The sequence below is a fragment of the Ochlerotatus camptorhynchus genome, unplaced genomic scaffold (assembly GCF_037179485.1).
Source record: "Ochlerotatus camptorhynchus isolate MF236.1 unplaced genomic scaffold, CSIRO-AGI_Acam_v1.1 ptg000062l, whole genome shotgun sequence".
In the NCBI taxonomy this organism is placed as follows: Eukaryota; Metazoa; Arthropoda; class Insecta; order Diptera; family Culicidae; genus Ochlerotatus; species Ochlerotatus camptorhynchus.
Genome location: NW_027040552.1, coordinates 3,608,110 through 3,631,532, shown reverse-complemented (window position 1 = coordinate 3,631,532; position 23,423 = coordinate 3,608,110). Strand labels below are relative to the sequence as shown.

Genomic DNA, 23,423 nt, shown 5'->3' with positions numbered 1-23,423 from the left:
AACTGTCATTTTAAAAGTTGCCCGCTCATGACTTTTAAAAGTTTAAACTTTCAAAATAAATTGTTCTACTGTCAAATTAAAAGCGTGGCATGGTTGAAATTAAAAGCGTATTATTTTTAATTCAAAACAAACTTTTGACATGAAAGTACGGTATACTTTAAATGAAAATAATTGTTATTTTTAATCCAACATTGAATATTTTTATTTCAAAAGTAGTATATTCAATAAAGCAACATCCTTTTAATTAAAAATTACAAATTCATTTATTTCTCTATTTTTTATTCAAATTTGATATCATTGTCTGGTTCCGCACTGCATCTTCGTCGGATTGAATAGGCAGTTTTTTTAGACAGCAGGCTGGTATGGATCGACATTTTCCACTTGAGATCCTTGTAGTACTGATTAAGGGCACTTCTCTCGGCGTCCGTCAGCTAAACCTGGTAGGGCCTTCTCTAACATCTTGCACCACTGTAGGCCACGAAATGTCTCCGATAGACAGTTGATGCTCGTGGCCTACTGGCGATTCGCCGCTGCCTGAGGATGCCATTTTCCGCAAGCGTGTTTCTCATCCTACAATTTCAAAAGCAATCAATCAATAAACATTATTTGCTCTACGGAATAGAATTTCAAATTACCGGATTGATTCGCCCGGAAGAGGATCAACGTTCCCCGGATTCCCTTTGTGAGCATTCACTACTAAATTCTCGGCTAAATTAATGATACCTGCGTATAAGCAATAATCATGGGTCAGTGGTTCAATTATGCAAATTATCTGATCTCAAAAATTACTAACGGTTTAATAAAAAATTGCTTTCCCAAACTACAATGTCAAGCAACTGCAACTGAAAGGAAAAAAATCTCTTTTCCGGCCGTATGGCACACTCCGCCAGCGCAAAAGTACATGGGTTCTAATTTGCAAGCAGTTACAGCGTTATAGACCAAATCGAGACACTTTCTAAGACAAGTTAAAAAAAAAAAACTGAAGTTTACGTAGCTCCCGTTTGGCGCGTTTTTTTTTTGTTTGCTCATGCTCAAAACTACCCAGAAATGGGTAGAAATCAACACATGAAAAGTAATTTTGACCGTTAAACAATTTTCAATTTGAAAACCTGCGCTTTTAAAACTACAAGTTAAAATTAAAACAATCACTTTTGAATTAAAAACAACCTTTTTGTATAAAACATTTTCGTAGTAAGAATAACGATTTTTTTGATACTTTTAAATTGAAAGGCTAATATTTTTACCGATACAGTTTTTGTTTTTTGTGTGTATAAATCCATATTATAGTTGATGAATTTCGTTTGATCGATGTTGGAACGTAGACAAAAGTTTTCAGCTTACATCAGTATCTGTACATAAAATAAATTGTTCTACCAAGAGGATTAAACGAGGGTAGGTTTTAACATTCCAGTTTCACGGCAAACAAAGAGTGCTTTATGCATGTACCAACCACAGCGTCCATTGGCTCTTCAATCAGACAATTCAATAGGAGGTGTTTGTTTCAAATCAACTAACTAAGTACTCACGACGGTTAAATATTACATAGCCCTTTATTTATTACAACAAAACATGTAATAAAAGGTTTGTTAAGCTTATCACTAATTTGTATTTGACTTAAACTAGGAACAACGTAATGAATTAAAATGGCGTCGTGGGTCTCCTGACCGTGCAATACTGTAACCTGGTTGAGGTGGACTGATCATTGAACCAGCACGACCGTTTCAGGTAGTTCAGTCCTCCGTCGATACGATGATTTTCTTCGGCTAGTGAGAGTGGGTGAAATCTGTTCATAATGGCTGAGATTAGTGTGTTTGTAAATATGACAGTATGGAAAAATTAAACTTGAGGCTACTTACTTATTTTTTGAGTAAATACGAGTAACTCAGAGTTACTCAATGTAAATATATTAGCTCAGAGTATAGCTGACTTGCCCCTAGATTACATCATTATTTCATACATCAGCTTGAATTACATTGATCGATATTACATTTTTTTTTGTTGTAAAGGAATACTATTTTGCAGAAAACACATCCCTAATAAAAATTGTATGGTTAATTTGCTTAACGACGTGTTCTGGGTATCATCCAAACCATTTGTGGAATAGTTCAATGATTTGGGTTGTCGTTCGTTTATGGTTATTTTTTATTAGGGATATTATCAATATAACCACGCTTATTACTGTTAAATTCATAATAGATTCAGTATAATTGACAATGAATGATAACCAATTTACTATGATTCTGGCAAAACTACTTTGGTTGCTCAAAATGCATATAGTAATTTTGATAGAAATATTAATAAAATTAAATGATTTTGTTTTCTGCAAAAATCTTTGGTGAAAGTATTATTTAATTTAAACCAGCAATTTAGTATTTTTGCCAATGGATTTTGTTTCAGTGTATGCAATGTGTGCCACAGTTGACCGATGCAACTGATGGAGTTTTTTTTTTCTACCGCGTACAACAACAAAAAATACAAAACTCACACGTTGCACATTTGACAGCTGATGAAATCACCTCAGTTCATCTGGCTTGCGGATCGTGCGTTTTTCCTCACGTCTGGGAAACCGGCAAATCAAGTGATTTTTCTACAATAATTTCCCACCCAGTGACACAGGGAATCATGCAGGAACTAACGGAACGAATCCTCCAGTATATCGAAAAACACGGCGACGTCGATACGCTGGATTTGGTCCCTGTTTTTGGCGAAGATCATCAAAAAATTGTCGGAGCTGTGAAAAGTATCGAATCGACGGCAGCGGATGTGATCAACACGACGCAAGCCACCAGGAAAACCTGGGAGCTGACCGACGAGGGTAAGCTAATACTGGCCAATGGGAGTCACGAAGCTGTACTGTTCAATGCCGTTCCGGACGCGGGGATTCCACAAGCTGAGCTGATGAAGACTTCTCCGAATGCAAAGGTTGGATTCAGTAAAGCCATGTCCAATGGTTGGATTATGATGGACAAGTCTGCAGGAGCACCGCTGATTCGGAAGAAGGTCGAGAAGATTGAGGACGTTGTGAAGGAGCATACTAAAGCCGTGATGGAAGGTAGAGATAAAGATATCCCGGATAATGTGAAGAATGAGTACAAGAAGCGGAAGATAATGGCCGAAACGGTTACCAAGAGTTTTGTGCTGTCGAAGGGACCGGAGTTTTCGACGAGTTTGAAGAAGCTGGAAACGGATTTGACCGTGGAAATGTTGGCGAGTGGCATCTGGAAGGATCTCAAGTTCAAGCCGTACAATTTCGATGCCTTGGGTGTTCCTCCGGAGCGTGGCCAGCTGCATCCACTGATGAAAGTTCGTTCCGAATTCCGTTCGATATTCCTGGAGATGGGATTCTCGGAAATGCCGACGAACAATTTTGTTGAATCTAGCTTCTGGAACTTCGACGCACTGTACGTTCCTCAGCAGCATCCGGCTCGTGATGAGCAGGATACGTTTTTCGTTTCGAATCCCAAGTTGAGTAGTAAGTTTCCTCTGCAGTTGCTGGACGCTGTGAAGGATTCGCATGAAAACGGAACGGATGGTTCGATCGGTTATCGGTACAATTGGAAGCTGGAGGAAGCGCAGAAGAATGTCCTGCGGACGCATACCACTGGGGTCAGTGCACGAATGTTGTACAAGATTTCCAACCAATCGGAAGGTTTCAAACCGGTCAAGTGTTTCAGCATTGATAAGGTGTTCCGAAACGAAACCCTGGACGCAACGCATTTGGCCGAATTCCACCAAGTGGAAGGTGTCGTTGCGGATTACGGGTTGACGTTGGGCGATCTCATCGGAACGTTCAATGCATTCTTCAACAAGCTGGGCATTACAGAGCTGGAGTACAAGCCGACGTTCAATCCTTACACCGAACCGTCGATGGAAATTTTCTGCTTCCACCCGGGACTGCAGCGGTGGATCGAGGTGGGAAATTCTGGTGTCTTCCGTCCGGAAATGTTGCGACCGCTGGGCGTTCCGCTGGGTGTTAACGTCATTGCCTGGGGTCTGTCGTTGGAGCGCCCGACGATGATCAAGTACGGTATCAACAACATTCGAGATTTGATCGGACCGAAGGTGGATCTGAAGATGGTGCAGGAAGGACCGATCTGCAGGATGAATCGCTAAGAGGTGGGACGTGTTTGTTATTTTTTTTCCTTTTTCCATGATCTACCGTTTGGTGCGTAAAATATCAAAGTCTGCTAACGAAAATTTGAAAAGAAAGCGTATTCATTTGATGACAGCCTACAAAGATTAGTTCTTTCTCAGAAATAACCTTCAATGCCTTATTAGATTTAATTCCTCTTTATTAGTAATAATAGTCTTACGATAATACACTTTCGAAGAAGCGCTTTGTTAATAAATAGTTCAATTTCTGACTTGATTAGAACAGGGCCTCAGGATGAGTGACAACAACCCTTATACGGATAAAAGCTTAATATAGAATTCAGTAACATGCATATAATTCCCAATCCTTTTAAGAACATGAGGGACATGGCCCATCGACCTTCGTGCTCCTGTGCATCCACATTGCTATCCTAATTGATGAATGAGAATAGCTAGTCATTTGAAATCAGTCTCCTATTTAAGCACTTCGAATTTGAACCCATTCTTGCAGAGCTCTTCAATCATATTAGTCTTGTAGTAAGCAGCTCCCGGTGGAAAGACGCCTCCCCTAAAAAGAAACAATGAAATGTTACAACTTCCTACAATCCGGATGGGAAACGGGATCTTACGTCGAGGGCATCTTGTCACTTTGCTTCAGGATGGTCGTCGCTGACAGTAGCAGTGCAACACAGGTCGCTCCGTAGCCTGGGTTGGTTCCTGTCACCTTGACCTTAAGCTTCTTATTCGGTGGCACCTTGTACTGATCGGACGGTTCCAGCTGTTCTTCATCCCGGTTCCACCCCTCGCCCTTGAAGTACATCGTGAACTCGGTATTCTTCATCGTTTCCTCCGAGGGACCCTCGTGCGACACAAATCCGGCCGAGAACAGGCGTGGGTACTATGTTTGGATGGAATGGTGGATGTCAATTTCGAAATAGGTGGTAAGTTAAAAAGGTTCAACTTACTTTCAACAGCAATTGACGTCCCAGCTTGAAGCGAGTCATAATGCCAAACACGGCAGCAACCAGAATTACAGCGAGCACCTCGAAGAGTGTTCTGTTTGAAATCGAGATCGATAGATCGATATCTTAGATGGCAAAATATATGGCTTTTACTTACGCAAAAGTGACATAGGCCTTCATCTGGACCGGTCGCTTTTTATCGTTGTCGTAGAAGTATCTCTGTGATCGCATCACCACCGATCGATCGGAACCCGGGAACGGCAGACACCAGCGATTGTTCGAAATCTTGGCCCTATGCAACAGTGGACGATCCTTCAAGCGGGGCTGGAAGTTGGGCAGTCTTGATTGGAACAGTTGACTTCTTAGTCCGCGCAGCTCGTTCGCATGGGCCAACCCATAGATGGCCGACTCCCACGTACCATAGTGAATGACCGCTCCACCATCCGACCGATTCGACTTCGTCTCCAAAAACGTTTCAACGGAATTTATGGTCCCGTCAAATTCCTTCTCCAGGAACACCGTTCCCAGATCGGCGGGAATACTGTCAAATCCGCAAGCGGACACCACATAGACTCCCTTCTCCTGGGCCTGCTCGTTGTACTGGAGCTGCATCCGTTCCATGTACTGTGGCTCACCGCTGACATCCACGTGGTGCGTACCGGCTTCGATGCAAGCCTTCACCACCGGTTCCCCATAGAATCGATAGGGACCACAGCAGTTGACCACGATCCGACACTGTTCGGCCATTTTCTTAAGCGAATCGGGATCCTTCACATCAGCGATCACGGTTGGCGTTTCCGAAAGATCCTTCTCGGCCTTATTGCCGATCTCATTGAGAACTTTAGCCAGTTTTTCCTTACTCCTACCGGCGACGCCCCATTTAAGGCCGTCCAGTAGTTTGATTCCCTCGTAGATGGTGTACTTGCCGGTGAAACCGGTTGCACCGAATATGATCACGTCTAGCGGGCGCTCGGTGGACATGTTTGCTGATTTTTATTACTCCGCTGTGGGTAGTGGATGGCAAATAAAATGCTGAAAGTGAAAAGAAGTGTTGAGGATGAAGTGGAATGAATCACATAACCGGCTCAGAGGGTGTACAAACACACGATCGATTGTGACATCGAGAAGGCGGATAGAAGAATGAAGAACAAAAGCACATGTAGCTATCTGGTAGAATGTGATCGTGGTATCAGTCTTGTAGAGGCAAGACTTAGGAATGGTTAGAAATCCGTTCTCATTGTAAATGTAGAAGGCGTTATGAACTTTAGGCTTTCACATTTTATACTTTGGATAGATACTGCCCATAATCGCATTTCAGTCCCACACAAATAAACCTGATCGAAGTAATGAACACTTTATTTTTTAAATGTACATTTACATCTCTGCCGCAAGTCGGTCCCATCTGCATTTTTATCAATTCAATGAAATTCATAAGTAAACTTATGAAACATAAAAAAGTTTTATCAAATGGAGCAGACTGGACCAGACATGGCAAATCATTTACATTAATTTCGTGCATTCATTTAAATTCATTTGCCTCTAACTTTTTTTATCAACAGAATTCCATGAAATGATGTATGAAGCTTTTGTAGGTTTTGATATTCCCCCCTATTCTGCGAGTCACGTGACTCTCTCTCACCGTTGAGGTGACAATAGTCACCTCGTGTGAGGTGACTCTCCATATGATTTGCATGGAGAGTCACCTCACACGAGGTGACAATTGTCACCTCATCGGTGAGAGAGAGTCATGTGACTCGCAGAATAAGGGGGATTAGCTACAACCTTTTTTTATAACTCAAATCTGTACATCTTATGCATGATGATTGAGTCTTTGTTTTGCGCTCATGTCTATCAACGCTTGAGAAATCGAATAGGATAGGGGTGCCGGTGGTGTAGTGGTAGGCGTGATTACCTCTCACCCTAGCTGTCCTGGGTTTTAATCCCAATCGGCGCCGCCAGGATGTTCTGAGGCATAACATCAGGGAAGTAAAGCCGTTGATCCCCGGTTCATGAGTAAATGGGTTAATACTCGTCCAGGTGTGGGAGCTGCCTCCATGGCGTCGGTAGCATTGGTGCTCAGCACGGAAAACAAAATCAAGGAAAAAAATCGAATAGGCTAAATGCAAGGGGCAAGAAGGCTGTACTCAGAGTAAATATATTTGCTGCGAGTAAATTTGAGTTTCTCATATTTACTCAAAAATGAACAAAATAGTCTCGTATTTTTCATTATAAGATGTTCTGGAAACAACCACCGTCTGATAGAATGTTTTGTTTAAATATTTTAAATTTAGGGAAAATTTAGCATTTGGCGTCAGATCATCAACTTTAATATAGCATAATGGCCATGAAACGGCAATATTAAGATCCAAGTTAATTGCTTTTGTCCAGGCCAGGGCCTCTTTTGCTTTCTAGGGATTGATCTTCGAAGTTTTTCGTGATGTGGTGGTGTGATTTCAAGACCAAAGAAGTTGGAATTTGACCTAACATTATGAGAAGATTATTTTAGCTCATGAAAATTAATACTCAACCTCTCAAAATCGATGTAAGAGGCTTCTTGTTCTGTTGAATTAGTTTCAAGCACGAGGAAACTCAACATTTCATATTATTTATAATTGAGGTGTACAATGACCAGCAAAATTAAATTTACAAGCTTCCGTAATGGAAGATTGATATAAATCTCCGAGAATATTTTGCTAGAAAAAGTCAGAGTAAGTTCGGAGTTCCTCCGGAGACTGTCATAAATCCTCTTTTCGATTGACTGGAATCCTTCTTGAGCTTGTCTGAAGACTTCTAGGGATTATCCAAAATCCCTGAATCCCACAAAAACTGCCTTTCCATTACCAAAATATCTTCTCGGCTAAGCTTTAGTTTGAAAGCGCACCGCTTAAAATGTTGAAATACGTACTACAAATTTTCAAATGCAATTACGCCCCTTTGAAATGTTGCCACTGAATTATCTTTGCTTGAAAGCATCGGTTTTTACACAACAACCAAGTTGCTATTAGTAAATGTTGTCGAGCAATGCGAGTTACTCAGAGTTACTCAAAATTAACTCCGATTATACTCATGATCGAAAGCTGTCTTGCTCCAAGGCTAAATGCGTAGAAGAGAACCACCTCGAAGTACGATAATCATTGATAAGTCACGCCTATGAAATTCATAAGTGTCTTATGAAATCAAAAATGACCAGGTGACATTATGGAATTTTTAAGTTTGTTTGCCTCAGTATATGGTAACTAAAAACACATTTTTTAACAATGAGCTTAAGAGCAACTCCATAGAACCTTACCCAACTAACATTGCAGGTTTTATCGCGGTTTTATAGCATTCTACAAGTCTAAAACATGGTCTACAGAACCCTCATAAAACCAAAATTGTTACTTGGGTAGTGAGCTGAACGAGCCTGATCCGCTCAGTAAGATGAGCTATTTTGCCCACCTCTAGAATCTATGGTTTCTTCTATGGAACTTGATTTTTCGTCAAGTGAAATATATATAGCAATCAGTAACATATTCATGATGACGACTTGGTACAAAATATTCGATAATTAAACAGATTCAAATGAATTTTAGGCCAATGAAGTTAGCCATGATGAGAAACACCCTCCCCTTAGCTAGTTTTTGCAACTTGTTGCTGGTGAAAGGGCTAAATTTCATGTTTCAAAATGGAGTGTTGGAGACGGAAGGTTTATGGCCAGTGTTGCTGTCTCATAGATAGGTGATAGAATGGCGACATGGACAGGCGATGTGGATTACTAAGCTTTCCCTCTCTGATGAACCACTGCATGAGAAAACCAAAGATCTAGTCTAGCAGTGATAGTATTACACTTGTTACTCCTTTGTTTGAGAGCCACGTCGTAGTACGCTTACTTATAGGCACTGACGTTGGGTGCGATACTGGCGGGTTTTTCCGTAAATCACTCTCAATTATTTTTTTTATACGCAGATAGATTGTGGGTTTGCAAATGGAATTATACCACCGGTTGGAAACTAAATTGGCTCACTATTTGACTAGCCGATTGGTGCCAAGCAAATCGATTAACGTACCCCATTCTAGTCGAAATTCTAGTACTACACTATATTTATTTTGATTCGCTATGAAAGTTGACAGATAAAATGAGGGGTTCGTGGATTTTCCAATGTTTCGAGGGGTAAATCGATTAGCTTGGGACCGAGGGGGGCGACTCTATCTACGCTGCAGGAAAGATTGTGTTGTGCTGTGGCTAGCTGCTCGCACGCTGAGTAGATAGAAAGAAGATTGATGACGATTCTGAAGGTTTCCTGCAAAAAGATGATGCGCGATGCAAGTAGATGCGAGAAATGCAAGAAGATTTTTCGCTAGTGAGATTTTTTGAGCATCTAAAATTGAGATTTAGATATGTCGCCCCCCTCGCTTGGGACCGAAGATAGTACCATAGAGGTAACTCTAAGACTAGTAGGTCCCGAAGAAACGTGCTCAACTTTTTGGCTCAGCTCTGGTACTATCTTCGGTCCCAAGCTAATCGATTCACCCCTCGAAACATAGGAAAATCCACTAACCCCTCGTTTTATCTGTCAAACTTTCATAGCGAATCAAAACAAACATTGTGTAGTACTAGAATTTCAGCTAGAATGGGGAACGTTAATCTATTTGCTTGGGACCAATAGGCTAGTCAAGTAGTAAGCCAATTTAAAATCGTTTATTTCGTATTGATTGTTGATAGTACCACAATCAATACGAAACTAACGATTTTAAATTGGCTCACTACTTCACTAGCCTATTGGTCCCAAGCAAACGATTAAAAATTTCTAGTACCGTAAACGGGGTAACATTGATTATTTTTTAAAGTATATTCTAAATATTTCTTGCAACAAAGAATATTTATCAAATTTTATATTTTTAAAACTAGTACTGAGGATCCAAGAGTTAATTCGTTAGTAATTTGTTTAACGAGAATTAAAGCATTTGCACTTTTTTTAGTTTTGTTACCGAACATCAGTATTTTGATTTGGGGTTAATTTGATAATGCTCGATGAATATAGAAAAAAATGCGTGAAACTCAAACATTTGAGTTCTCTAAATATGAAACTTTGAATGAGTATATAATCAGAAAACATCATAGGCAATAAGATTACAACATTGAATTTGTGATGGCTATATCGGAAATTCATTTCATAAGTGATGGTTTGAGCAACAATCAATACGAAACTAACGATTTTAAATTGGCTCACTACTTGACTAGCCTATTGGTCCCAAGCAAATGATTAACGTATCCCATTCTAGTCGAAATTCTAGTACTACGCAATGATTGTTTTGATTCGCTATGAAAGTTTGACAGATAAAATGAGGGGTTATTGGTTTTTCCTATGTTTCGAGGGGTGAATCGATTAGCTTGGGACCGAAGAGAGTACCAGAGCTGAGCCAAAAAGTTGAGCACGTTATTTCGGGACCTTCTAGTCTTAGAGTTACCTCTATGGTTTGAGTGCTTTTTCAAACAGGCGAAAAATACGAAAATTGTTTTTTAATATGTTTGTAAAATATGTAACACATACTGACACCCTAAGCTACAATATGGAACCATTATTTCTAATTTATAAAAAGCGCAGCGAGTAAATTTAATCCTTATATTATACTATCAAAGTTATCCGTATTATCAAAGATACCCCGTTTTACGGTACTACACAATGTTTGTTTTGATTCGCTATGAAAGTTTGACAGATAAAATTAGGGGTTAGTGGATTTTCCTATGTTTCGAGGGGTGAATCGATTAGCTTGGGCCCGAAAAGAGTTCCAGAGCTGAGCCAAAAAGTTGAGCACGTTTCTTCGGGACCTTCTAGTCTTAGAGTTACCTCTATGATAGTACCATTTTATGTGTCAAACTTTCATAGCGAATCAAAACAAACATAGTGTAGTACTAGAATTTTGACTAGAATGGGGTTCGTTAATCGATTAGCTTGGGACCAATAGCACAAACGAAGTGACAGACGGAGCGGCTCGAAAACTTTGGTGACTAACCTGCTATTTCAATTTTTCAGTGTACCACATGGAACACCACTACTGGATTGAACTAGCATTTTCACCAAATGTACTAGAATGTTTTGGTTCTATCGCTTTCACTCTACTCAAAACTGGAATGCATAAAAAATGACAAAATGATATACACTCTTTGCACACAGTCAAAGAATCATTGTACACAAAATCAACTTTGTGCAAAATCAAAAAAAAAATACTATCCCATCTGGTGGATGATGGCACAAGCTAAGAAAATTCTATTACAGCGAACCACATTATTTTAATTGATTTCTTCGCCAGTTAGTCGTCTGTCACTTCGTTTGTGGTATAACCATAGAGGTAACTCTAAGACCACTGGTTCCCGAAGAAAATCATTATTATTTTTGGCTCACTCAGTACCAGAACAACGGTCCCAAGCAGTCCCAAGCTATTTCACTCACCCCTGCATGTTCTGCATGAATCCACACACCCCTGATGTTATCTGTCAAACTTTCATAGCGAATCAAAACAAACATAGTGTAGTAATAAAATTTCAACTAGAATAGGGTACGTTAATCGTTTGCTTGGGACCAATAGGCTACTAAAGTGGTGAGCCAATTTAAAATCGTTAGTTTCGTATTGATTGTTGGTATAACCACAAACGAAGTGACAGACGGAGCGGCTCGAAAACTTTGGTAACTAACCTGCTATTGCAATTTTTCAGTGTACCACATGGCAACACCACTACTACTGGATTGTACCACATGGCAACACTACTATTGGATTGAACTAGCATTTTCACCAAATGTACTAGAATATTTTGGTTCTATCTCTTTCACTCTACTCAAAACTGAAATGCATAAAAAAATGACAAAATGATACGCACTCTTTGCACACTGTCAAAGAATCATTGTACACAAAATCAGCTTTGTTCAAATCAAAACAAAAAAACTAACCCATCTGGTGGATGATGGCACAAGCTTCCAAGAAAATTCTATTACAGTGAACCACATTATTTAAATGGATTTCTTCGCCAGTAAGTCGTCTGTCACTTCGTTTGTGGTATAACTGCACTCACATATAAAGTCGCAAATGAGATTGCTGACGGCGAGGGTTATAACAAAGAGTATTACGTCTACATCCCATCTCGAGATGTGGAGATAGACGGCGTGGTCTCTGCATTGAGCCTGACGTGTGATGACGTCATGGAAGGTATGGGGCGCCTTCAAAATGCTACTACAAAATGCAGGATATTGTATTCAGCGACCACGTTAAATGGTCAAAATACTTATTCCCCTTCAGGCTCACTACAGGTGTCTTCGGTTCTCCCAAAGTTTTTAGAAATTGAAAATGTTTTTTTCCCGGTGCGACTTTTTGTACCAAGGGTATATAATTGTACCAACTGCAAAAAGTTGGGACACACAGCTGCTTTTTATGACAACAAGCCCCGTTGTGGCAAATGTAGCCAAGACCACATGGAGGGTGCTTGCCAACAGGAAGCAACTAAATGTGCTTACTGTAGCAAAGAACCTCTTCATGCTTTGCAGGACTGCCCCGCGTACAAGAAGCGTACCAATAATGTGAAGCGTTCAATAAAAGAACGCTCCAAGCTGACGTTTGCAGAAATGGTTAAGTTGCAAAATGAAACCTCTGCTTCGTTGGCATCAGTTGCTCAAAATGAAAACACTTTTGAGATTTTGTCTTCCGATGAACTGGACTCTGACATAGCAGATGAGAGTAAGTCTCCGGAGGTACACGCCCCCGGTAAAAGGAAGCTGACTAGCTCCCCGGGAGTGCGCCGGAAAAAAAAAATAAAACCACTCTAAAAAGCATGCAAAAATCTGAAGGTAGCGGGGATTCATTGAAAAAGCCGAACAAATCGGTAATTGCTGCTCCATCTGATCCTTGCTGCAGCTTTTCCACCGCGCCGCTACCTAATAAAGGTAATCGTAAGAGGTTACCAAAAATAAACACCACGTCTACTCGCAATTCAAAGAAAACTCTCCCGTCCAAGCGAGGAAAGATTAAATTTAAGGACATTGTGGATAACATTTTTTAATGCCCTCGGCTTTCCCGACGAATCGTCACTTCGAGAGCTTATTGACCTGCTTGTTCCTATAGTCGGAAACTACTTCAAGCAATTGACTGCATCATGGCCCCTCATTGGTGAATTCATATCTTTCGATGGATAATTCGTCGAGTGAGGATCAAGATATGATCACTTTATTACAATGGAACTGCTTTCTTCTGAAGATGAACTAAACTTCCACGATTTTAACATTATCCGCCTGGACCGAGATGATTCATATGGTGGCGTACTTTTGGGGATCAAAAAGTGCTACTCCTTCTATAAAATCTCAATCCCAATAATTTCAGGCATTGAAATTGTCGCTTGCCAAATAAATGTGAAGAACAAGGATCTTTGCATAGCTTCTGTATATGTCCCTCCAAGGACTTCCATGAACCGCCGTCAGCTTTGGAGTTCAGTTAATATCCTTCCATCTCCAGTTCTAATACTGGGCGATATGAACTCACACGGTACTGGTTGGGGCGAATCATACGATGACAATAGAGCGGGTATTTTCTATGATTTGTGCGACGATTTCAACTTGACTATCTTGAACACTGGTGAAGCAACACGTATAGCAAACCCTCCTGCTCGAGAGACCCGCATAAACGCGAACCATAAATTGACCTTACCGATAGTGGTTATAAATTGTTTATAATCACTCCTTAACTTTAACTGAAATGGTTTTGGGACCTTACATGAACGTTTGTGTGATAAAGTTTTAACCTTATGTATTATGGTTTTTAGGAAGCGGACCTTACAAATAATGGGTTGTTAAGAACCATTACCATTTCAAATTCTTGTTTTCTCCATACATTTTCGGAACGAGAACTATATTAGAACGTTTTTACTTATGGTTTGAGAACATTAATGGTTATGGTTATGGTAGTCAGTAAGGCCTACAAATGGTGAGTCGACAAACTGGAAGGAGTGTTGTCCCAACAGCTCTGGTCCTCACAAGTTCCTACCTCACGCTTCCACGGGTCAGCCGATGACAAAGACCGCCAGCAAAAGATGCTGGTAGCGTAGCCTGGGCAATGTCACCACGATAAAAACATGGATCCGGATCGTGGTGATAGCAAAGTGAGGAGGTGCGACCCTCGAGCGTCTGTTCACCATGGAGGTGCGGCTCAAACAGCGTCTGTCTCGGAGCGAGCGGCTGAATAAGAAATGCTGTATCACGTCAGCTACACCTAAGGTGGCAGCCCCACCAACATGATGTAGGTATCGCGACCCCGGTAAGGTAGCATACTGAAACCCCCAACATTACTCAGAAAAACGAAGAAAGAGAAAACAACGAACGGAATTTTCGGCAACCGACCCGGCAACGAAATAAGGACAATGAATGGAAACTCGGTACTTGGAATGTCAGAACCTTAAATGAACCTGGACGAGCGGGCCTTTTGGCTCGTGAACTGCAAAAAGTGAATGTGAGCGTAGCTGCTATTCAGGAAGTACGGTGGCCTAGATCCGGAGAACGTGAATTCCGGGCGGTGGATCCCATCGCCAACACTTCCTTCAAGTATCATATCTATCACAGCGGTGGCGATAGGGCAGAACATGGAGTAGGGTTCATAGTGATCGGGAAGCAGATGAAGCGTGTTATGCGGTGGAGACCGGTAAGCGACCGCATCTGTGTATTAAGTATTCGGGGCAAATTCTTCAACTACAGCCTGATCAACATCTATGCGCCAACCAACGATAAATCCGATGACGTGAAGGACGCGTTTTATGACAGTCTCGATAAAACTTATGATGAGTGCCCAAAACACGACGTGAAGATTGTAATCGGAGATGCAAATGCGCAGGTTGGGAGGGAAGATTTCTTTCGTCCAATCATTGGTACAGAGAGCCTACATACAGTAACCAATGATAACGGCCTGAAACTGATAAACTTCGACGCTGCTAGAGGTATGGCCATCAGTAGCACCTACTTTGCACGCAAGAATATCCGAAAGCACACCTGGAGACACCCAAATGGCGAAACTTGCACCCAGATCGATCACATGTTGGTGGATGGCCGGCACTTCTCAGATGTCATTGATGTAAGGACTTTTAGGGGGCCTAACATTGACTCAGATCATTATCTTGTTGTCTGCAAAATTCGGGCGCGTCTATCGACCGTTACGAATTCAACGAACCGGAGATCGATGCGTTTCAATATCCATCGCTTGTCAGTAGAAGGTGTTGCTGCAGAGTACCGCCAGAAGCTTGATGAGCGGATTAGCGAAATCAACGTGAACGAGGACCTCAACAATCTGTGGAACACAATCCACGGAGCGGTGAACACAACAGCACAAGAAGTGATAGGTACAGCTCAAAGACGACCACGTAATGGCTGGTTTGATGAGGAGTGCCAGAGGTTGACGGATGAGAAGAACGTTGCCAGAAGCCGGATGTTAGTGTCTGGTACCCGGCTGAACAGAGAGCGGTACAAGGTAGCAAGGGCAGCTGAGAAACGAACCCACCGCAGAAAGAAAAGGCAATACGAAGAACGCGTGATTGCTGAGGCGCAAGAAAGTATGGAACATAACGATATGCGAAGGTTCTACGCGACTGTCAATGGTGTGCGGAGTAAAACAGCGCCATCTCCCGCCATGTGCAATGACCTTGAGGGGAATTTGCTGACAGATAAAACAATGGTGGCTGCCAGGTGGAAAGAGCATTTTGAGACATTGTTGAATGGAGAGAGTGAGGGAGTATCGAGGAACAGAGTAAACATCGCAGACGACGATCAAGCTGTGGAGCCTCCAACGCTAGACGAGGTTAAAAAGGCAATACGTGAGCTGAAAAACAATAAGGCTGCTGGGAAGGACGAGCTCCCGGCCGAACTTTTCAAACACGGAAGTGAGCAGCTGCATCAAGCAATCCACCGTATTCTAACGAAGATATGGGAGGACGAAGAACTGCCTGCTAGCTGGTTGGATGGCCTCATTTGCCCATTATTCAAAAAAGGGCACAGACTCGAGTGCGCCAATTATCGAGGAATAACTCTTCTGAATTCGGCGTACAAAATACTGTCACGCGTTCTGTTTAACAGATTGAGACCGCTTGAGGAGTCCTTCGTCGGTGAATACCAGGCTGGTTTTCGTGAGGGCCGATCAACGACGGGCGTTTGTGCCTTTTAAGAGGGAGACGGCGAGGATTGGGCTCACGATAAGTTCTACCAAAACGAAGTACATGGTAGCCGGTAGACAACGTGGGAGCAATAGTGGTGTTGGTAGTGCAGTGTTGTTAGATGGTGAACAATTTGAGGTAGTGGAAGAATTTGTGTATCTTGGAACACTAGTGACATGCGATAATGATGTTACCCGCGAGGTGAAGAGACGTATTGCAGCTGCAAACAGGGCCTTTTACGGATTACGTAGCCAGCTGAAGTCCCGTAGCCTGCAAACGAAAACGAAATTCGCTCTGTATAAGACGCTGATACTTCCGGTAGCCCTCTACGGCCACGAATCGTGGACGTTAAAAGAGTCTGACCGGAGAGCATTTGGTGTCTTCGAGCGTAAGGTGCTGCGAACAATACTCGGCGGTAAACAGGAGAATGGCATCTGGCGGCGTCGCATGAATCACGAGTTGTACCAAGTGTATAACGGTACGGATATAGTGAAGCTTATAAAACACGGCAGACTACGGTGGGCTGGGCATGTAGTGCGGATGCCGGAAGAACGACAAGCAAATATTATATTCAGCAGAGAACCCGGTAGAGGTCGTCGACTCCGGGGTAGACCTCGGACACGTTGGCTATTTGCAGTTGAGGAGGACATCAGGTCGCTAAACGTTCATGGCGACTGGAAGCGATTGGCTCAGGACCGAGTCCAATGGAGAAGAGTACTTCGTTCGGCGTTGAATCAACCTGGCGATTCGTAGCCCATCAAGTATCAAGTAAGTCAGTAAGGCCCATGAATGGTTTTGTAACATCGATCAACTTTATGTGGAATATATCGCGAATTGGTTGCCTGTAAATTAATAATTATCAGTTCGCGATATATTCCACGTAAAGTTGAGCGATAATACAAAACGATTAATGGACCTTACTGACTACCATAACCATAATCATTAATGTTCTCAAACCATAAGTAAAAACGTTCTAATATAGTTCTCTTTCCGAAAATGTATGGAGAAAACAAGAATTTGGAATGGTAATGGTTCTTAACGACTCATTATTTGTAAGGTCCGCTTACTAAAAACCATAATACATAAGGTTAAAACTTTATCACACAAACGTTCATGTAAGGTTCCAAAACCATTTCAGTTAAAGTTTAGGAGGGATTATAAACAATTTATAACCATTATCGGTAAGGTCAAGTGATGGTTTGCGTTTATGCGGGGAGCCATCTTGACATTTCTTTGTGCTCTAACTAACTATCATTAGATTGTCTGTGGAAGGTTATCAATGATCCCCATGGTAGTGATCACTTGCCAATTATTATTTCAATCAAAAGTGGTCGTCTAAAAACAGATCAGTCAATTCAAGTTCCTTTTGACCTCAAGAGGAACATTGATTGGCAAAAATTTGTATCGGCGGCAGCGTTGCCAGGTTGTCAGATTTATCTGGCACAGCCAGAGAAATTTAAGCTTTGCCAGACAGATTTTTTGAGAAATCTGGCAGCTTCCTATGTTAATTTGCTGTGCCAGATTTTTGCCAGACATTTTTTTCTGGTTTTGCCAGATTTTTTCAAATTAAGCCTGGCATCTCTGATCGGCGGTAACTCTTTGTATCGATTCTACCGATCCTCTACCACCACTGGAAGAGTATCGTTTCTTTACCGAACTACGAATCTACAAAAGCGCATTAGAAGCTCAGAAACGACGTGTTCCAAGTGCATCCCTCAAAAGAAGACCCGCCACCCCTGGATGGGATGACGAATGCACAAAGTTGTATCTTGAGAAATCCGATGCCTTTAAAGATTATCGTAGACATGAAAGATCTGAGCTTTTCGAAAAGTATCTAAAGCTTAAAAAAAAGCTTAAAAACTTACTAAAAGCAAAGAAACGAAATTACTGGCTTACTTTTATCGAGGGACTTTCTAGAGAAACCTCGATGACAACGCTTTGGAAAAAGACTCGCTATATGCGAAACCGCTCATCTTCCAATGAGAGTGAAGAATACTCCTCCCAAGGGATATTCGACTTCGCTAAAAAGGTTTGTCCAGATTCTGTTCCAGCACAACCAACTTTACGGGATACAGTCCGAAGTAACGGTTCTCTGGATGAACCATTCACAATACTGGAATTTTCAATGGCACTTCTTTCATCGAATAACTCTGCTCCGGGAAGCGATATGATCAAATTCGACCTTCTAAAAAACCTCCCCGATATCGCTAAAAGACGATTACTTAACCTATATAATTCATTTATGGAATTCAATATAGTTCCACCAGCATGGAGACAGGTTAAAGTAATAGCTATTCAAAAGCCTGGGAAACCAGCGTCTGATCACAATTCTTACCGTCCGATCTCTATGTTATCAGGCCTGAGGAAATTATTAGAAAAAAAATGATCCTATTAAGACTTGACCATTGGGTTGAATCAAACAATCTACTTTCAAATACGCAATTTGATTTCCGGAAGAGTAAAGGAACAAACGATTGTCTAGCGATGCTTTCATCTGATATTCAACTGGCCTTTGCGCACAAGGAGCAATTGGCTTCAGTCTTTTTGGATATTAAGGGCATTTGATTCGGTTTCCATAGACATACTGTCAGACAATTTGCACAGTAGTGGATTACCCGGTATTTTGAATAATTTCTTGTATAATTTGCTGTCAGAAAAACGAATGACCTTCAATCTAGGTCAACTGACAACTTCTAGAATTAGCTACATGGGCTTACCCCAAGGTTCATGTTTAAGTCCCTTACTTTATAATTTCTATGTCAAAGATATTGATAACTGCTTAGATAATCAATGCACGCTTAGACAGCTTGCAGATGATGCCGTGGTTTCCATGAGAGGTCCACGTGCAGAAATCTTGCAAAGACCATTGCAAAATTCCCTAAATAATCTGTCTCTCTGGGCAAGAAATTTAGGGATCGAGTTTTCACCGCAAAAAACTGAATTGGTAGTGTTTACAAGGAAGCGGTTTCCAGCCCAACTGCGTCTAAATATTTTGGGCAGACACATTACCCAATCTTTAACCTTCAAATACCTTGGAGTCTGGTTTGATTCAAAATGCACTTGGGGTACCTACATTACGTATTTGAAACAAAAGTGTCAACAAAGGATCAACTTTCTACGATCAATTTCCGGGACATGATGGGGTGCTCATCCGGAAGACCTCATTAAACTATATAAAACGACTATTCTTTCAGTTCTTGAGTATGGCCTTTTTGCTTCCTCTCGGCAAGAAAAAGCCACCTAATCAAATTGGAACGTATTCAATATCGTTGTTTACGTATTGCCCTTGGCTGTATGCATTCAAAACACAATATGAGTCTAGAGGTCCTAGCGGGCGTAAAACCCCTGCAGAACCGTTTCTGGGAGCTCTCATTAAGAATATTGATTAAATGTAGTGTCAGTAACAACCTTGTGATTGAAAACTTCGAAGAAATGCTTGAATTGAGCATCCAGTCTAGATTCGTGCGAACCTATCTTAATTATATGTCATCGGATATTAGCCTTCCTTGCTATAACCCCTCTCGTGTTTGCTTTACTAAGTACAGTACCCCCATTGACTATGATCTCTCCATGAAAGAGGCTATTCAAGGAGTTCCAGATCAACTTCGACCTATCTCAATTCCCCGCATTTTTGCTGAAAAGTACCAACAAGTCAATTGCAATAGAAGATTTTGCACTGATGGATCACGCATTGATGGATTCACTGGCTTCGGCGTCTTCAATGAATACTCAACCGCCTTTCGGAAACTTCAGGAACCTTGTTCCGTTTATGTTGCTGAGCTAGCGGCAATCAACTTCGCATTGGGGATGATTTCCGATGTGCCCATAGACCATTACTTCATCTTCTAGGATAGTCTCAATTCGATCGAGGCTATTCAATACAAGGTAGGCACTCATCAGATGAGTTTGCTGGTCGAAAGATCATATATGATTACCTCTGTATGGGTCCCCTCACATTGCTCAATCCCAGGCAATGAGAAGGCAGACTCTCTCGCAAAGGTGGGCGCACAACAAGGCGAGATTTATGATAGAAGAATTTCACATGATGATATTTTCCCATTAGTACGTCAGAGTTCTCTTTTAAATTCGCAAAACGATTGGACAAGTAATTCTCTTGGGTGGTGGTTACAATCAATTGTTCCAAATGTCTGGATGTAAGTCGGGGATTCATTCGAGTGATGTCAAGAGTTATGTCCAACCACTACTCGCTAGACGCACATCTCTATAGAATAAACCTCGTTGACAGCAATATATGCAGGTGCAGAACCGGTTATGATGACATCGATCACGCAGTTTGGTATTGCCCGGGTAATGACGCCTCCAGAGCACGACTATTTGATACCCTAGTGGCCCGAGGTAGACAACCCTTCCGTGAAGTAAGAGATGTATTGGGAACACGTGATCTTCCCTACATGCAAGCGATCTACGAATTCCTTTGTTTGTCTGATGTTAGAGTTTGATGTGACTATCCCCTCCTTTCCAAACAATTTCCCGCCATTGTGTCCCAGTCTTATTATCCTCCTGTTCCTGTGCTACTTGCCCCTGCCCAGCCAGGATTTGGTCAACCCTCCGAGAGTAGTATCTGAAGGAGGCTTCAGAAACCAGTTTCCTACCTAGATCCTTCCAATCGAAATTGTTACCCATTAACCTCAAGCCCGCCACGAGTAATTGGTACCCAATACTAACCTAGAAATACTGCTATTTAAAATGAAAATCAAAAATTACTGATTTTGGCTCCGCAAAGTGTCACACACGACTGAGCCTAGTAAGTAAACGAACTAGTTAAAAAAAAATGTGCCCATATGTCATCAGATACACTACAACCTGGTTTCATTGATCATAGCTTGTCATTTTGGCATAATATGATAACCGTTTGCCGGAATTCACAGATCCGCGTTCCGGATCCGATGCCAAACTGGCCAAAATCATCTCAAATCATCTTCATTCACTTGATTCTACCTATTTGCCATGATTTGACTTGCCCCAAGATACTTTTGCCTGAGATATTACTATGTCCTACAGTACCGATTTCCGGGACTCCCGGAACCGATAATATCGTAGCTATACGTTATGGAAATATCTAAAAACAGTCTTACTAAGCATATTTCATCTATCTGATATCATTTGCGGCACCAGACAACCGATTCGCGTGAAAATTTAAAACATTTGGTCAAACTGGTTAAAAAAGTTAAAAAACACAGACATATTTACATCTCCCAAGAACGAGGAGGGTTCAAGGGGGGTGGTACCTACGCCAAAAGTTAGTTCAACTATTGAATAAAAATCCAAGTTTATGAAAATCGGATGAGGCATTGCTGAGAACGAGTTTGTTGAAGAAAAACTTTTAACGTTGACTGAAGCTTAAGCAAACCTATAACCAACTAACCAACAGTTCAACAAGCTACCAAATTGTACAGCTTGCATACTTCTCATAATCTCAAAAAAGGAGGTATTAGTCATGACAGATAAACATTAGGAAAGACGGGCAGTTCGGCTTTGAAGTTCACCCACACACGTGCTCAATTTCCTTCCTCCAAATAGAGTGCTGCATGCGAAACGGGAAATGAATGAGCAATCACCGTATTATTCGTTCGTTTGAATTTCCATTGATCGTTTTACAGCGCTTACGGGTCTAAATTTAAACGACATTGCGCCCACCGCCACCAACGCAATGCGTATGCACTCGAAAAAATGTGAACTTTCTCTCCGATTCAAAGTGCATTGAGCGACCAAGTCGTGGTAGTGCCATAGCCATACACATGACTCGATTCTTATCTCTGATAACAATACACAGTCGGATACGAGTGGTAAGTAACGTTTATGTGACTTTTTGGTGAATTAAAAATACATTTCATCACTGAATGTTTCGGTGTCCTACAGGTGGTCTACATAATATAGACGGGCATTAATAGAAGAAATCAATTTATTTAATCATACATATGTTCAGCCAGACGAAGGGTGAAGGGTGGCGTAATGCGTCGTAGTGCCTCTGGCGCGTCAACAATGTAACACGTATTCAGTAGATGATTAGTCAACATGTTAATGATATTATAAAAGCGTTTTTTGGTCGACAGTGACTGTTTTAACATCATATGAAGCCTGAAATTAAACTGCGAGAAATTGATAACACACAATTTAATAATTTGATACATTTTCGTTCAATTCAAAGCAGTATCAGAGTTAAAGCTTTAAATAAGTTCAACATAGGACAGAAACGATATTGAATTCAACGTTAGCTCAAACGGTGAAGAAGCATTTTTCTATACACAACGAACCGATTTATTGCTCAATTTCATAACAATAATTGTACCTTACAACATCGACCGGCGCAGCGATGAGCTAATTCGGTGGGATGTTTATTTAACTTATAGACTCAAATGATTTCATCTTTTCTGCTTTTCAAACACTCAAACTAACACAGCAAAATCGAGAAGCGTCTCTGCCGTTTTTCCAGCTATGAGAAAATAAGGAACAGTTCTAAATTGCAATCCATCATAGGATATAGGAACGTACCCTTAAAATTACTGCTGCGTATCGCGATCAATAACGGAAAATTCTAGTAGAGCAGTGCAATGGATTGTGCCTTAATATCAAGTTTCTTTTCGGTAGACTTCAGCAATAAAAAAGACGATTCTTCCATTCTCAGCCAAGTTTTAATGTACACATTAATCGCCAAAGAGGTCAAACAAATGGCTACGTGTGACTCAACAGAATTATTAAGGCTAGCCGGCGTCTGCCATTTCTCCGAAAAGAGGCTTATGTTCACAAAAGTTCTTCAAGTTACATGTCACTTACCTCTCGGTGTTGCTCGTCACAGCTTTGATAATGCCAATGTTCTGATCTGGCGACTAATCACCTATGTTTGGATGTTTTTTCAGTTGCACAAAAAACTACCTTCTCACAGAATGCGGACCCTCTGCAGCGTTTGAAAGTGTACGACTGACTGAGCAGTGAAACTGTACCTTGCTGCCTCTATTCTATACATACAGTCAGCACTATAGTATACTGCAGCTCAGAGTGCGATGCCGGCCGGTTTCAACGAAATAACAACACGTCGTCGTCGCCACTCGCCACTGATGCAATCGAGGTATGTGTTCGCTTAATAGTTCTCGTTTGTATAGCCTACAAGTGAATTCATCCCTGCACTGTACACACAATACCTACATACAGAAATGTATTTTTTTCTCATCACATTCGATTCAAATACATACTGG

The 23,423-nt window shown here is 41.3% G+C and overlaps 2 protein-coding genes across 2 annotated transcripts; one reads left to right on the top strand and one right to left on the bottom strand.

Moving 5' to 3' along the window:
- Window positions 1–2,520: 2,520 nt before the first annotated feature.
- alpha-PheRS (phenylalanine--tRNA ligase alpha subunit) lies at window positions 2,521–4,197 on the top strand. The gene has a single exon (XM_065216353.1). The coding sequence runs from the start codon at window positions 2,623–2,625 to the stop codon at window positions 4,111–4,113; it is 1,491 nt and encodes a 496-aa protein (XP_065072425.1). The 5' UTR covers window positions 2,521–2,622; the 3' UTR covers window positions 4,114–4,197.
- Window positions 4,198–4,284: 87 nt separating this feature from the next.
- Window positions 4,285–23,174, bottom strand: LOC135696840 (saccharopine dehydrogenase-like oxidoreductase). The gene is made up of 5 exons (XM_065216370.1): window positions 23,005–23,174; window positions 5,212–6,086; window positions 5,058–5,148; window positions 4,722–4,990; window positions 4,285–4,660 (listed from the first exon to the last, which is right to left on the bottom strand). Exons 2-5 carry the CDS (start codon window positions 6,033–6,035, stop codon window positions 4,567–4,569), a joined length of 1,278 nt encoding a protein of 425 aa, XP_065072442.1. The 5' UTR covers window positions 6,036–6,086; window positions 23,005–23,174; the 3' UTR covers window positions 4,285–4,566.
- Window positions 23,175–23,423: the final 249 nt, after the last annotated feature.